Source organism: Microcaecilia unicolor, chromosome 8, assembly GCF_901765095.1.
Source record: "Microcaecilia unicolor chromosome 8, aMicUni1.1, whole genome shotgun sequence".
Classification (NCBI taxonomy): Eukaryota; Metazoa; Chordata; class Amphibia; order Gymnophiona; family Siphonopidae; genus Microcaecilia; species Microcaecilia unicolor.
This window is the reverse complement of record NC_044038.1, coordinates 212,653,643-212,670,662: the sequence shown is the minus strand read 5'-3', so window position 1 is coordinate 212,670,662 and position 17,020 is coordinate 212,653,643. Positions and strand designations below refer to the sequence as shown.

Below are 17,020 nucleotides of genomic sequence, written 5' to 3'. Positions count from 1 at the left end.
AAAAAAATCCGGACATATGGTAACCCTAACTGTAGGGGGCATTGCTACCATCTTCCCATATAGTTACCGCAGAGTAAACATCTTTACTGTGCAGGAAGTGGAGTTGCAGGTAGTTCAAAGGAACTTACCACCTCCCCTTCAGGAGATGATAAGGGCATCCGCACTCTCTGTATGGGTGACAGCGCACATAACTGCAAAGTGCAGTCCAAGCTCATTTCTTGCCTATAATTCACCCATTTCCCACCCCACTCCACATGTAAACTAGAATGCGCTGTCATGTTAACGTGGTAACAGTCACTGCAGCTATGTGTTAATGGTTACTGTACACTGATTCATGTGATAACTACTTAGCATACTTTGGAAAAAGGGCCCCTAAAATAAGATATTCACATTCTATTTTTTTCTAAAGGTGCTTTTTTTAGTCACCTTCTTATACTGAAAACACATTAAAAAAAATTATACAATTGTTTGCCTATGAATTCAATTTTTATGGAAAAAAAACGAATGAGCAAATCATGTAGGTTGGGTGCAAAAATACACTTGTTTGTAGCAAATATTATTATCTGCATTTTGCCCCAGGTTCAAGGAGTAAAACTCAAAAGCTATTTATAGTTAACATTCATGCGGGGAAGAACCTTAGCATGGGAAGTATTAGTCACTTCTTGTTATCAAATGTTAAAAATGGGAAATTAGGTAACAATGAACCTGATAAATATTAAACCCTTACATCTGTGCAGATCCTACTGTTTTGGTTTTGGGAACTTTAACTAGTGGAACAATTTTGAATGACACGTCAACTCGTGTCGTAAGAACTTTTAAGTCAGCTTCGGAAATAGGTAAGTTCATTCCTAGGAGCGTGTGACTTTTGAGAGTACCCATTAAAAATGGTATACAAACATATTACTCCTTGGCGGCTTTCTAGTCCATAGGTTACACGGCTTACAAAGATCTAATCAGACGAAAATGAATTACTCAATCAGGTTCAAGCAATGAAGAGTAGAAGAAATATTTATCAGAGTCCAACAAGGAAATCAAAGAAAGGCATTTAGTATTAATCTTTAAAATCTAAAAGAGAAAAAGGAGTGAAACAATCAACAGGTTTAAGGAGTGGAAAATAATGGTCTTTTAGAGGGCATCTCACTGTTCAATGTTGGATTCTGTTTCTGGTTTTCTCATCAGCTGAGCAATAAAGATATTAGTTACCGCATACAAGTCAAGATTCTCCTCCTTACCTACAAATGCACCCGGTCTGCGGCTCCTCACTACCTCTCTACCCTCATCTCCCCCTATGTTCCCACCCGTAACCTCCGCTCACAGGACAAATCCCTCCTTTCAGTTCCCTTCTCCACCACTGCCAACTCCAGGCTCCGCTCATTCTGCCTTGCCTCACCCTATGCTTGGAACAATCTTCCTCAACCCCTACGCCAAGCCCCCTCCCTACCCATCTTCAAATCTCTGCTTACAACTCACCTCTTCAAGGCTGCTTTCGGCACCTAACCTTTCGTGAAATATAGTATGCCCTATCAGACGGACTCTACACTTGTCTTTAGATTGTTTAGATTGTCTTTAGATTGTATACCTGTCTTTTAGATTGTAAGCTCCTTGAGCAGGGACTGTCCTTCCATGTTAAATTGTACAGCGCTGCGTAACCCTAGTAGCGCTTTAGAAATGTTAAGTAGTAGTAGTTAAAGGAAAATTTGGTGTCCGAAATTCCAAGATGGTACAGTCCAGTTCAGGGCCGCTGAGGGGGGAGGGAACAAAATTCCCCGGGCCTCCAAGAGGGGCCCAGCGCTGGGGTCTCTCTCTCTCTGCTGCTCCTGACAGGACCCGGGTGATTGCGTCCCGACAGGAGCAGGAGAGAGAAAACTCTGGCACCAGGCCTCCCTTGGAGGCTGGGGAGGACCCAGAGGAGCAGCAGATACAGCAGACAGAAGAGATCTTTTTCACAGTCGACTGCCGCATTGCCTTCCAAGCAGCTGCTTTTCCCCTCAGTCGTGCATGCTCGGTTTTGAAACCGAGCGTGTGCAACCTGAGATAAAAAGCAGCCGCAGGGGCAGGCCACATGGCAGAACTGGGAAGAAGAGCAGCGCTGAAGTGGAGGAGAAGACTCTTCTGCTGGCGGGGCCTTGGGATCCCTGCCAGCCAAGGAATTTCCAGTTACGCTGGGTGGCAGCGATCCTGGGGGGAGCAGCGATCCGGGGGGGGGGGGGGGGGGCGTGACGGGAGTGATCCGGAAGGGCGGGCCCAGCGGCGGCAATCCGGGGGGGGGGGGGGGCCAGCGGCAATCCAGGAGGCGGGCCCAAAGGTGGCGGCCCTACCCCAGGCCCGGCTTGATCTCTCGGCAGCCCTGGTCCAGTTGACTGAATAATAGATTAGCTGCTCTGGAGCATCCATTTTGTGCCAGCGCTAGAAAAGCAATGCAAAAGATTGCTATTTCTCATTATAGAGGAGGACCTCTGATAACTAAGGCAAAATGGATGCTTCCAGCCCCAGGGGCAAGACCAGTGGCGTAGCTATGTGGCATCAGGGGGGGCCTGGGCCCCTGTAGATTTGGCCCTGGATCCCCCTGCCAATGACCCTCTCAACCCCCCCTCCCGCCCGCCACCAACCCACCGTCGCCTGCCTTTGCTGGCAGGCGACCCCAACCCCCGCCAGCCAAGGTCCTCTTCTTCTCACAAAAGGCTTCCTTCTGTTTCTAACGTCCTGCCTTTTGCGAGAAGAAGAGGACCTCGGCTGGCGGGGATTGGGGTCCCCCACCAGCAAAGGTAGGTGACGGTGTGTTGGCGGCGGGCAGGAGGGGGGGTTGAGAGGGTCATTGGCAGGGGGGTCCAGGGCCAAATCTACAGCGCCCGAGGTGAGGGGGCACATTTTAGCCTCCCCCCGCGCCGCCGACCCCCCCGCCATTGCCGACCCCCCCCATTGCCATCCCACCACCACTTTTGACAACCTCCCACCCTCTCGACCCCCCCCTGCGACCCCTCCCCCACTGTCGCCTACCTTCGGTTTTGCTGGCGGGGGACCCCAATCCCCGCCAGCCGACATCCTCTTCGTCCTGCAGTGAAAAAAGTCTTCGTTCTTCTGTTGCATGCTGACGTCTCTGAGTCTGATGTCCTGCACGTACAACGTGCAGGACGTCAGTATGCAACAGAAGAATGAAGACTTTTTTCACTGCAGGACGAAGAGGATGTCGGCTGGCGGGGATTGGGATCCCCCGCCAGCAAAACCGAAGGTAGGCGACGGTGGGGGAGGGTTCGTGGGGGGGGGGTCGAGAGGGCGGGAGGTTGTCAAAAGTGGTGGTGGGTCGGCAATGGGGGGGGTCGGCAATGGCGGGGGGGGGGGGGTCGGCGGCGCCGGGGAGGGGCTAAAATGTGCCCCCTCACCTCGGGCACTGGACCCCCCTCCCACCAGAGTCTGGCTAGGCCCCTGCCAGTAACTACACATGAAAGCGGCAGTTTTCCAGTCTTACAGGCTTACAAGCATAATGCCAGATGTTAGAAAACTGGAAATCTGAGGGGAGCCAGTTTTGGAGCCAAATTAGACAACTAAGGGGACCTTATCCTCAAGTGCAGTAAAATCTGGGCTTAGCGCATTCTAACCTGGGACTTTCCCATCCGCTAAGCCCAGATTGAATGCATCAATTTTGCAGGGCTTTTTCTTTTGGGGGGAGATTTGCAGGCCATGCACTAATATTGCCATTAGCACATGAGAGCTGTGAAAATTTAATGCAGGAGCTCCCATGTTAATTCTGCATTAACCAGTTAGCGGGCGCTAATCATAACAGGCTAGCTGGTTAACGCTAACATGCATTTTCCCTGCACGTGCTGCACCCCTCCTCCCCCAAAAATATATATTTTAAAAATAAATAGTGCATGGTTTAGCAAGCAAAAACAGGCAAAATACTGCAAAACATGTTTATGTGGTAACCTGTTCTTACGTGCTACTCACATGTTAAGGGCTTAGCACCCTTTAGTAATGGAACTAGAGAATGACACAGGGACGGGGACCTGCAGTAACCACGGGGATGGGGACAGAGCCCACGGGGATGGGGCATGAACAGGGGCAGAGCCCACAGAGACAGGGCGGGGATGGGGACAGAGCCCACAGGGACGGGGACAAACTTTGTCCCTGTCATTTTCTACTTTGTTAATGAACTGGACTGTTATTTATGTTTCAGTGATGCAGACAACGATATTTTGGTTATTTGGAAAAACAAACAAACATGCTGGCCACAACTAGCAACATTTAGGGGATCCTGTACATCCTTGTACCAGCACATCTTCTAAGAAGACATCTTCTATTGCAGGAAGGACTGTAGAAGACAGGAGAGCTAGACTGAATCCTGAGATTGTTGATGACTGTTTTCAACTCCTAACCCTTATTCACTTGTTCAGAACCCTTAATTCATCTTCCTCACTTTTAATATTCCCTTATCTCTTATTTGTCCTGTTTGTCTGTCCTAATTAGATTGTAAGCTCTGTCGAGCAGGGACTGTCTTTTCATGTTCAAGTGTACAGCGCTGCGTACGTCTAGTAGCGCTATAGAAATGATAAGTAGTAGTAGTAGTATGACTTCTTATTCATCCACAGATTTAAAAAATCATAACACTGCTTCGTAGGGCATATTTCTCCCCTCTAGGGTTACAGAATGGGTTGTATTTTGTAACCTGGACATTTTTAACAGGGTGGGTTAGGATTCCTTGGGGTAGTAGAAATCAGCTATTGTTGGGTTGGAAGGGTAGAGGGTGGTGGTGAGGGGCGTTATTATAGCTGCTTGCTGTTATTATTGTTTTCTGTTTGTAATTTATACACAATAGTTGCACAGCATATTGTTCCTTTTTATACCTTAATAAAAAGATTTAAATATAAAATCGTAATTGTTCGAGGCTTCTGCAGATGAGGACAGAGCCTATGAGGTGGAGAGGGGACGGGGACAGAACCTGCGGGAACGGGGTGGGGACGGAGACAGAACCCATGGGGACGAGGCGGGGATGGGGAAAAACTTTGTCCCCGTGTCATTCTCTAAATGGAACCTCTAAATTTTAGACCAATTGCCTTTTTAATTACCCCAGATCTACATGAGTCATGAGCTGGCACACTGCCTAAGAGAAGGTACAAATGCCAACGTCTAGATTTCTTAAAGTATGCACCCTGGTCCAAACTGTGTGTCCTTTTGATCTACATGAAGAAGTGCCAGTTTTCCTACAATTGTTATTTACACGCGTGGGGCATTCAACTGTGCAAAGGTCGCACAAACCTTCTGAAATGATTTTTTTTAGTCAATTCTGGGATTGTGTTAGTTGCGTAAAATGTTTAGTAGAAGGCGAACTTGTTATTGTTGTTAAGGGAGTTGTTTGCAAAGCCCTGATTTCACAGATGGTGTCATTCACAGACTTCGATGCAATTCACATGCTCAGGATTGGGTGTATATGAGACACAACAGCGAAGATGACTCAAGGATGGACAGACGATGCTTCATATGGTCAAAATGTTTATCTAAATAAGTAAATTTGTAAAAAATGAAAACTTAGACACAGTAGTACAAACCAACATCAAAAATGATTTACAGAGCTATTTTATTTTTTATATATATCATGAAGATCATTGATTTGATACTGTGTGGAACAGGTGGATGTGAAGCGTCTGTTCACGCTTTCCAAAAATACTAGGACTAGGGGGCATGCGATGAAACTTCAGTGTAATAAATTTAAAACAAATCGGAGAAAATGTTTCTTCACCCAGCGCATAATTAAACTCTGGAATTCGTTGCCGAAGAATGTGGTGAAGGCGGTTAGCTTGGCAGAGTTAAAAAGGGGTTAGACGGTTTCCTAAAGGACAAGTCCATAAACCGCTACTAAATGGACTTGGTAAAAATCCACAATTCCAGGAATAACATGTATAGAATGTTTGTACGTTTGGGAAGCTTGCCAGGTGCCCTTGGCCTGGATTGGCCGCTGTCATGGACAGGATGCTGGGCTCGATGGACCCTTGGTCTTTTCCCAGTGTGGCATTACTTAAGTACTTATGTCTCTCTCTCTCTCTCTCTCACTCTGTATATATATTTATACATTCTTTTATATTTAATTTTCAATTTTAAAACTAAAGCTAGTTTGATATGGAGAATATATATGTTCTATTTGCTGTCAATATATACATTTTTACTGTAAATCATTTTTTGATGTTGGTTTGTACTACTGTGTCTAAATTTTCATTTTTTACAACTGTACTTATTTAGATTTTATACATGTGCTTATTTTGATTATTCATGTTTTTATGATAGACTCCTGATGTAGGCTTTTGAGCTTATTTTTGAAAGAGATCACCGGCCATCTTCCGACACAAATCGTGAGATGGCCGGCGATCTCCTGATCCCGGAAAAATCGGTATAATCGAAAGCCGATTTTAGCTGGCCCCAACTGCTTTTCGTTGCAGAGCCGGCCAACCTTCAAGGGATGGTACAGAAGGTGGGACGGGGTGGGGTGGGGGCGGGACGGGGGCATGGTTACGAGATAGCCACTTCACCCCATAATGGAAAAAAGATGGCCAGCTCAGACGGGCATTTCGCCGGCTGCACTTAGACCATTTATTTTTAGGTCCAAGTCACAATAAAGTGCCCTAATTGACCAGATGACCACCAGAGGGAAATGGGGATGACCTCCCCTTACTCCCCCAGTAGTCACCAACCCCCTCCCACCCAAAAAAAAAAAGTTTTTTGCCAGCCTGTATGCCAGCCTGAAATGTCATACCCAGCTCCCTGACAGCAGTATGCAGCTCCCTGGACCAGTATTTAGTGGGTGCAGTTCACTTCAGGCAGGTGGACCCAGGCCCATCCCCCCCTACCTGTTCCACTTGTGGTGGTAAATGGGAGCCCTCCAAAACCCACTGTACCCACATGTAGGTGCCCCCCTTCACCCCTTAGGGCTATGGTAAAGGTGTAGAGTTGTGGGGAGTGGGTTTTGGGGGGGCTCAGTACCCAAGGTAAGGGAGCTATGCACCTGGGAGCTATTTTTATTTTTATTTTTTAATTTCTAGAAGTGCCCCCTAGGGTGCCCAGTTGGTGTCCTGGCATGTGATGGGGGCGAGTGCACTTCAAATGCTGGCTCCTCCCACGCCCAAATGCCTTGCATTTCGCAGGGTTTGAGATGGCCGGGCCCGGTTTCCATTATGGCTGAAAAACGAAGCCGGCCATCTCCTCTAAACCCGGTGATCGATTTAGCCGGCCCCAACCGTATTTCGAAAATACGGTTGGCTCTGCCCCCTTGTGGAGCCGGCCCCGAAGATGGCCGGCCATCGTTGGCTCTGCCCCCTTGTGGAGCCAGCCCCGAAGATGGCTGGCCATCTATTTGGCCGGCGCCGTTCGATTATGCCCCTCTTTGTCAGCCAAAACACAGCTGTGTTGAGTCTCATTTGGGTTATAATAAACATTTTGACCTTTTGAAGTATCATCTGTCCACCCTTGAGTCATGTTCGCTATTGTGTCTCATATCCCCGTATTCTGCGAGGATTTGCTTCTTCTGTGTATACATCAGGATTGGGTGTAGCCATTAAAGTTGGAAATACTTCATCATCTCAACGTTCTCCAACTTTTTAGTTTCTATTTTGATGCTTTGGTAATTTTGATGAAGCTGCAACCATCTGTTGTTAGTCAGGGTTCCATCTCACTCTGAGACAAGATACAAACCTTCAACCCAAACAGTCTCCTAAATGCACTTTTGCCTGCCTTAGGACTCTCCGGACTCGTCTTGGCCGGCGTTTCTGTCTTCTGTTGTAAAACGGGTTGCCCACCTTTTGCCTTCTCTCGTTTGGAGGCCAATATTCCAATCTTAGGCAGCGTCGCTCTCTTACACGTTCCGTTTCCCCTTTTCTTGTAAGTGCACATTAAGACACACATCGGTTACTGGATTTGTCCCTTGTAACTGAAGGAGATCAAGGCATTATTGCAGAATATTTAATTGTGTCCTGACATTTCACTGTCAGAAGTGAATGTCACGGGCTTGATGCTGAAAAGGGTTTCTCCCACGATCTCTGTTGAAAATGGCACCCATGCCTACAGGACCGTATCTGGCATTCTGTCATGGTCATCCCTTAAGATCACATAGATTTTGGGAGAACTGGTCCGCAGTTCAAACGTTAGCACGTAATACTTGGCAAATCTATCTATAACCTTTTAAAAGTATGTTTTTCTTCAGCATGTATCATTGTAGATTTGCAATGTAGCTTTTCATGCATTACTAGTGGGGAATTCTCTACAGATCATTTACGTTTTGGAGCCAGGATGACGTGAGCTAAGCGTAAATTCTGTCATGGCAGTTGTGTAAGCAACTGCTGTTTTAGAATACTAGGGGTCCTTTTACAAAGGTGCATAAGGCCCTATGCATATCCAGCATGTGCCAAATCAGCATGACCGCCCGGCTACCGCGTACCCCGGGCGATAGTTATGAATTTGGCGCACATCAAAACCACACGGTAGAAAATGTTTTCTATTGTGTGGCATTTACCTGGCGGTAAATAGCAGTGTGCGTTCGCTGCATGCCTTCTGCCCGGGTAGCGCATCAGACCTTACTGCTAAGTCAACAGGTGGCAGTAAGGTCTCAGGCTGAAAATGGATGCACGCTGGTTTTTATTTTGCCGCACGTCCATTTTCCGGCCCTATAAAGAAGGCCCTTTTTCCAGGACGTGGCAAAAACTGGCCTGGTGCACACCCATAAGACGTGCTCACACTGCCGCAGGCCACTTTTTGCCACAGATTAGTAAAAGGGCCCCCTAGTGTAAGTCTGCATTTAAGTGCTTAAATTTAGGTGTGAAAATAAATCACTAAAGACATGTGTGGAACTCCAAGGTAGAGATAAATACATACAATTCTGAAAAGAAACAATCCCACTAATCCTTGAATAAAAGAAAACTGGGGTGAAGCCAATTTTAATCAAATAATGTATTTTTATTATGAGGAAATAAGGGAAGATTCAGTATAGGCTGTACAATTTCAGCCGAGCGGCGGTAATTGGCAGTGCATGTGCTACCCGGTTACTGCCGGGTTAGCATGGGAGCACTTACCACCACCTCAATGAGTGGCGGTAAGGGCTCCCCCCCAAAAAAATGTCCACGCGCCAAGTGCTTTCACTTGCCACATGGCCATTCCTTAAAAAAAGAAAGACCTACATTTTACCCACTGTGGTAAAAGGGGGCCTCGGCGTGCGTCAAAATCACGCACCGATGCCAGAGCAGGCCCCCTTTTGCCGCATCTTGGTAAAAGGGGACCCTAATTAGCTTTCTACATCATTAACCTCCCAAAAAGTTTTCTTTCCTCATTTTCTGATTTTTCTTTACTTCTTTTAACTTATTTTCTAGTATATTACGTGGAGGGGCATTTTCGAATGGGGACGCCCATCTCTAAAGGCGCCCGTCTCTGAGGACGTCCATGCAAAGGGGCGGGGCATCCCGTATTATCGAAACAAGATGGGCATCCATCTTTCGTTTCGATAATACGGTTGGGGACGCCCAAATCTCAACATTTAGGTTGACCTAAGAGATGGTCGAGCTAAATGTTGAGATGGTCGACCTTAGAGATGGACGACCTTGGTTTTCGCCGATATTATATAAGGATTAGTGGGATTCAGTATTAAATTTAGGTGTGAGCACTTACACTAGCTCAATGGCTGGTATAAATGTTGATGCCTAATTGCAAAATCAAATTATATGGATACTATAATTCAATGCGGGGATATCACATCAAGTTTGTCACATAATCCCAGCATAACTAATCATTTATATCTGCATGTCACTATACATTAATCGCAACTTCATGTAAGAAATACTTTTTTTTGACCATCAGAATATGGCAGACCTAAAGCATTTCAATCTTTTATACAGTGGCTGCTGGATCGTCATCAGTCTGGCTTAAATTTTTGACAACATTGTTTCTTCATTAAATGTTTATATTCTCAAGCATAAGTACTTAGGGCCCCTTTTATAAGCTGTGGCAAAAAGGGGCCTGCACTAGAGTTGGTGTATGTTTTTTGACACGCATCGAGGCCCCCTTTTACTGCAGCGGGTAAAAGATATGTCTTTCTCAAATGAAGCCGCATGGCTATTTCAGGAGGAGCCCTTACTACAGGGACATAGCTAGGTGGGGCCACAGGGGCATGGGCCCCCACAGATTTAGTCTTGGCCCCCTCTACTTTCAACCCCCCCCCGCCAACCTTCCCCCGCCACTTTTGACCTGCTGCCACCGCAAGGTACTTTTGCTGGCGGGGGTCCCCAACCTCCGCCAGCCTTAGTCTTCTTCAGCGCCGGTCTCCGGCATGATTGCTGATCTGTGCTGTGAGTCCTGACGTCCAGCGAATGCAATGTGCAGGACGTGCTGGATGTCAGGATATTCACAGCACAATCAGCGAATGCACCGGAAACTGGTGCTGAAGAAGACTAAGGCTGGCGGGGGTTGGGGACCCCCGCCAGTAAAAGTACCTTGCGGTGACGGCGGGTCGAAAGTGGTGTGGGAGGGGCAGCGGTGGCAGGGGAGGAGCGGCAGCAGGGGGAAATGGGCTAAAATGTGCCCCCCCCCAACTTGGGCTCTGGACCCCCCTCTTGCTGAGGTCTGGCTTTGCCCGATTACCGCCGGGTACACACCGGTGCTACAAAAATAAATATATTTTTGTAGCGCCAGATATGACGGCGCGCTGGGGGTAGGAAGTACCGCTGGGCTGCTGTAGTAGCCCAGCGGTACTTCTTTTTTAGTGACATTTTACAGAGGGAATCCTCACATATGAGGCTTCATAGTGCAATTGGTAGATCTGTTGCCTACTGAGCCCACAACCTGAATTTGAATCCTGTGATGGGATGTTTGTTAAGTAGCCAGCTAGTGACCAACTCAGCCATCCATCCACTTTCAATCATAAGTACATAAGTATTGCCACACTGGGACAGACCAAAGGTTCATCAAGCCCAGTATCCTGTTTCCAACAGTGGCCAATCCAGGGCACAAATACCTGGCAAGATTCCAGAAAAGCTCAATACATTTTATGATGCTTATCCCAGAAATAAGAAGTGGATTTTCCCAATTCAATGTAATAATGGTCTATGGACTTTTCCTTTATGAAGCCGTCCAGACCCTTTTTAAACCCAGCTAAGCTAACTGCCTTTACCACATTCTCTGAATGAAGAAAAAAGGGTGAAGAAAAATGGGTACTTGGCCTTAGCTGGGGGAGGGGAAAAGATGACTGGGGAAGGCTAAAAGTCTGCCAAGAAACCCTATCAAAGTGGCAGCCCTGTAGGTCATTTACACCTTGTGTACAGGGGACTAACTTTACCTTTGCACAACAATAAAATTATACATACTTTCATGTGATTTGCACATAGGTGTTCTTAGAGGCATAGTTTAAGTGGGGCAGGACCAGAGTTGTGATCTGTGCACACTGTTCCCTCTGAGCTGAGCGCGATTCGTCCACCTACAGTCTTGCCAGTGGGAGGTGCTGTTTCACTATTACATTTCCAATAGTCAGGGACAGGCAAGCTCTGCGGGACTCCAGAGAACATGCCTGTCCCTAATGACTGAATGCACAACATTGAAGCTGGCAGCGATGCAGTTGAAGGAGTCCCGCCCAGCTTAGAGAGAACAGCGGAACATATTTAATAAAAAATACTTGTGTACACAAAGAAAGTACATGCAGGTATAAATGTGTGAGAGAATTATTGCACTACTGAGCTCATTGCAAGAATCTATTTTATAAAGGCATATAGGGTACCCATGTTGTCGTTATAACATGGGCTAAAAATGGATGCTAAAATTAGCTGCTAAATGCCACTGAGTACTACTGTGGCTGTCACAGTCTGTCCTGAAATAGTAGATTTACTTGGCAACTCTCTGCTCAGCTTGAACAGTGGTAGGGCTGATTTTAAAAGACTTTTTAGGAAGAGAAGGTACATTTTCAAAGCTTTGCAAGTTCAAGTGCTTTGAAAACACGCCTCTGCGCGTGTCCTTTTCCCTTCAGTCATATCCTCTGAAATCAGAAAGTGTCAGCAGTGGACATCTGCCACTGGGAACTGGGCGGAATCCACGTCTTCTATTTTTCTCCGCGTCCTTCTAAGTACGTGAACACAACCGGATTTGAAATGATAGGGATAACTAAATTGAATTATGTTCAATGAATGATACTATCATCTATGTAATTTACATCGTTTATACAAGCAACACAGCTTTCAGATTCTTAAGAGAAGAAACTCATATACCTATTATGCAAGGCTTGTTTATATGCTTGGGTGGGAAAACAAACAGTGTGACTAGAGAAGGATATGCAAGTCCTCCCGGAAGCGGAGCCCTAGGAAGCATGAATTGCTGGCAGAAAGGTACCTGTTTTTCACCTGCAAGTCACTGTTGGCTTTACTGTGGCACTTTACAGGGTGGCAGCATACATTAATGAAGGTGTGCCAAGTCAACAGCACAAGAGAGCTGAAAGCAGAATTGGAACGAGGCCAAACATTTCCAGTCCGTCACATGCTTCTGGACCTCAGAAAATGCATTTGACATTAAACTGGTTGATATGTTAAACTGGGTCTAGTCTTCCCCCCCCCCCAAATCCTTTACCCTTTCATAATGAACCTTCAACTCAAGCACTAGTTAACTGTATAGGCCCTGGGGATTTAAGGTGAGCGCAGCGCATGCGACGAAAGTAAGAGATTGAAATCCAAAGGCCTTACCTTATCCTCTGAGTCACTCTTTGGCTCATCCTCAGGTTTGGGTAGCGATTTGGGTGTCACCTTAAATAGTGCAAGAAACAAGATCTTTGTAGGCTGAATTCTTAAAAAGCACTTTCACTGTGGCGGCTACAAATGGCAAAACTTGACTTTGCCCTCCAGGGCCCCAAGGGTATTTCGCAGTCCAGCACTATCATTGGAAATGTAATAACGAGTTCAACATTTCAGAGTACGTTCATAGAAACATCGATAGCAGCATCATGAACCCATAACGTATCAGAATATTTCACCTGCCCATGTCTCATGCATATTTATATATGTACAAGTATTAACAGAATCTGCTGGGAACATCTGCTTAGAAACATTGACGCCTGGACTTTCAAACCCATCTACAATTTACTTCTTGGGGCAAAGTCAAGAGATCCCAGCTGACCTCTCATTACCCATCATGTCTTACTGATGTCTACATAGCAAAACAAAACCCACACACATGGAAAAATGGCTGATCAGCTTCAGGATTAATGGGTCTATATTCTAAGTCTGTGAGTATGTTCTGGGAGGAGGGAGAGAGAAAGAAAGTGGGAAAGTGGGTGAGGAAGGAGAAAGTGGGGAGAGAAGAACAGATGGGGGCTGTACCCATATGTTTCACCTGTTCTTATACCAACCTTTTGGTTGTGTTTATACTTTCTTTATACAGACCCCCTGAGGCAGTCGGTTGTTCCGTCGAAACACGGCCCCTTGTTGGGTCATACACTAGCGTGGTGCTCATTCAAAGTTGCTTTTATTTATCCCTGGCTGTGAAGATTTTTTGGTCCACCCCTACTTCCTGGTTTGCTGTTTGAATTATGCGTAGGGTTCTTTTACCTCTACCTTTGGGTTTTGTTTGGTACCCTTAGCAGCATGTTCTAATGTATTAGTGTTGAGATTACATCGCAAATTGTTTAGGGGTTTTTTTGTCATGTGAATTGTGGGTTGTTAATGTTTGTATTCTGTTCATTTGCCCAACAGAGATATTTGAAAAACAAATTAAAAAAACAAGATAAGGGAGAAAGTTGCAAGAGAAAAGGGAGAGAAGATGTGAGAGAGAGGGGGGGGGGGGCCAATGGGGGTAGGAGGAAAGAGAGAGAAGAGTGAAAAAGGAGGAATGAAGAGAGGGGGAAGAGAATGTGCAGGGGTGAAAGACAGAAAGTTGAGAAAGAGAGAGCAAGAATGACAGCAAAAAACAGGAAGAGGCAGGAATGCAGGAAAATAGGATCAAGGACAACTTACTTGCAGGTGGAGGAGGAGAGAAAGGTAAAGTGCGTGGTGACTCTCTTCCCTTCTCCACTAATATACACTAAGCTCAGCATGTTGTGGATCAAAATCTGTCAGAATCTACACCTACCTCACCATACAAAGTTATTAAGGGGCAAAGAGCACAATTTCATCTATGCCTGTGAAACTATGTTTCTCCTAAGAACACATTCAATTGCAGATGAAAACATTTGCCTAAGCAGAATGCTTGATATAGAAAGTAGGGGTGTACATTCCTGAACATGCGCTGAGTTTGTCAGGGTGCCAAAAAAATGTAAAAGTGCATGCAAATCACTTGTATATGTGTATACCTATGAATGAGAATACACACAATAATTTACGTGCTGAAAAAAAATCTAATGCTCAAAAAAACAAATCCCTGAAATGAATATGAAATAATGCCCCAAAATGAAAAAACAAATCGTTTAAAATGAGCACAAACCAAATATCTTTTTTTTTTTTTTGCCACTCACATCCCGAACAGAGAGGAAGGTATCAGAGCTTTTGAATATATGGAAACAGATGTGCTAAGGTGGTTTCCAAACCTGGACCTGGAGGCACCCCAGCAGTCAGGTTTTCAGGATATCCACAATGAATATTCAAGACAAAGATTTGCATGAAGTAAAATCTTCCAGTTTTTCCATCTGGGGAAAGCAATTCCCATATTTGCCTTAGTAAAGAACAGGACCAGGATCCTCACTGGAAAAGAAGATAAAGTTGCCCCCCTCCCCTCCCCACCCCCCTTGCACATCCTAGCGGAGAATAAAACTGCAGATTAAATCTTACCAGGGTTTTAAAGAAACTCATGACAGGATTATTTTCCGGAGAGGCTGCAGCTTTGCTGTTTTCTTCTTTTGCCCTGGACTCCTTAAGATCCTCTTCGGATGGGGAGCTGAAAGTGGCCGAGCTCTGAAGCTGCACAACGCTCTGGCTGTCAACATCTATATTCTGCAAAAGGAGCAGAGCTGCGCTCACAGATTTGTCTACTTCATTTGGTGGAATGCAGATGTGAACTAATCTTGTGCACTTGCATCACTCTGGGTCTCATACCCCCGATTCCTGCCATACTTCAGCCTACGTTTGGGGAACAATCGAGCATTGACGAACCATTGTTTTGCTTTTCATGCTCTCTCAGTATTAATGTATTCAGTGCTTGCACTTGCTGGGAGTAACATTTTGCGCTCGGCTGCAGAACATAGCACAACTGTTAAACTTGCATTATTGCTTGGAAAACAATTCCCCTTTCTCTTTAGGACTGCAAAACAGTCCTCAAAAATAACACTTGGGCAGTCTTAGCTGACCTCGTTGTTTTCAACGTTTAATTACATAGTAAAAGAAAGCCTCTGGGCTTTAAATCATCCTTAGGGGTCCTTTTACAAAAGTGCGCTGAAAAATGGCTTGCGGTAGTGTAGGAGTAGGTTTTGGGCGCGCACCGATCCATTTTTTAGCGCGCCTGTAAAAAGGGTCTTTTAAAACATTTTTGTCAAAAATGGACATGCAGCAAAATGAAAATTGCCACGCGTCCATTTTGGGTCTGAGACCTTACCGCCAGCCATTGACCTAGCGGTAAAGACTCACGCGGTAACAGGGGGGTAATGACCTATGTGCGCCAAATTCCACTTGGCGCACGTCCGTTATGCATGCCCGAAGATAAAAAATATTTTTCAGACGCATGTATCGGACGCGCCAAAAATGAAATTACCAGAAGAGCCACACGGTAGTCGGGTGGTAACTCCATTTTGGCATGCATTGGGCGCGCGTAGACGCTTACGTGGCTTAGTAAAAGGGCCCCTTAATTTGTTACACAAGTACTGTGGTGGTTCAAACACCAGCCCTAACTTTAACAACTTGCCAAGTAGAAGGGGGCAACCCCTTTAAGAGTTTTGGGAAAACAATTTGGCCTTAACTCCCTATAGGAGAAGCCTCAGACTAAACTGGGCTTGATAATGGGGCTGAAGTAACCCCTCACCCCGACTGGATGCTAACGGGTCAGGGATTGGAAGATAGAACTAGCCAGTAGGGGCTGGGGCAGAGAGCGACAGGCAATCACAGTGCCTCAGGTTAAGTCTGCTACAAAACTGCATAAGAACATAAGCTAGCCATACTGGGACAGACTGACGGTCCATCAAGCCCAACATTCTGTTTCCAACAGTGGCCAATCCAGGTCACAAGTACCTGGCAGAAACCTAAATAGTAGCAACATTCTATGTAGAACCCTAAAGAGTAGCAAGATTCTAGAATTTTAAAGAATAACAAGATTCCATGCAGAATTTCAGTGTAGCAACATTCCATTTAGAACCCCAAAGAGTAGCAAGATTCCTTTCAGAATCCCAAGTACATAAGTACATAAGTGTTGCCGTACTGGGACAGACCGAAGGCCTATCAAGCTCAGTATCCTGTTTCCAACAGTGGCCAATCCAGGTCACAAATACCTGGCAGGATCCCAGAACAGTAAAACAGCTTTTATGCTGCTTATCCTTGAACTAAGCAGTGGGTTTTCCCAAGTCCATCTTAATAATGGCTTATGGACTTTTAGGAAATTATCCAAACTTTTTTTTAAACCTTACTAAGCTAACTACTTTTACCACGGTCTCTGGCAACAAATTCCAGAGTGTAATTACTCATTGAGGGGCCCTTTTACTAAGCTGCAGTAAAAAGTGGCCTGAGGTAGTGTGGAAATTTGAAATTGAAGTGCAGCAGCAATCAAAAACAAACAAACAGGTAGATGTATAAGTTGTGCAGTAGAATAAAGACCTACACGAATCTAATAAATAATATTTTACCTTTACAGTAAGAAAACATTTGGAGAAACAGCTTTGTTAATGGTCTTGATTGCGAGATATCATGACAGTAGTTTAGGGTGGGAATGGGTCAGAGCTTAACCCCCCCCCCCCCCCTATATGTTGCAGATGCTGAACTGGTCCTACTCCTCCCCCCTTACCCAATGACCACTTATAGAATACACTTAAATGGAAATGTTTACTGCATGGATTTTTCAGGCACCATATATATATGGTGGAAATGAAAACGGTAACGGAATT

General features: G+C 45.5%; 1 protein-coding gene across 6 annotated transcripts in view; it reads right to left on the bottom strand.

Annotated features, from left to right (window-relative positions):
- BCAS1 (breast carcinoma amplified sequence 1) overlaps window positions 1–17,020 on the bottom strand; it is a 114,894-nt gene that overhangs the window by 16,679 nt on the left and 81,195 nt on the right. For 4 of the 6 annotated variants that reach the window (XM_030213136.1, XM_030213139.1, XM_030213137.1 and 1 more), the window contains exons 5-7: window positions 14,766–14,927; window positions 12,690–12,749; window positions 7,678–7,860 (exon numbers count right to left, since the gene is read on the bottom strand). In XM_030213136.1, coding sequence (XP_030068996.1) covers window positions 7,678–7,860; window positions 12,690–12,749; window positions 14,766–14,927 — 405 coding nt within the window. The remainder of the gene's footprint in view (window positions 1–7,677; window positions 7,861–12,689; window positions 12,750–14,765; window positions 14,928–17,020) is intronic. The other 2 variants (XM_030213140.1, XM_030213141.1) reach the window with 1 other exon arrangement.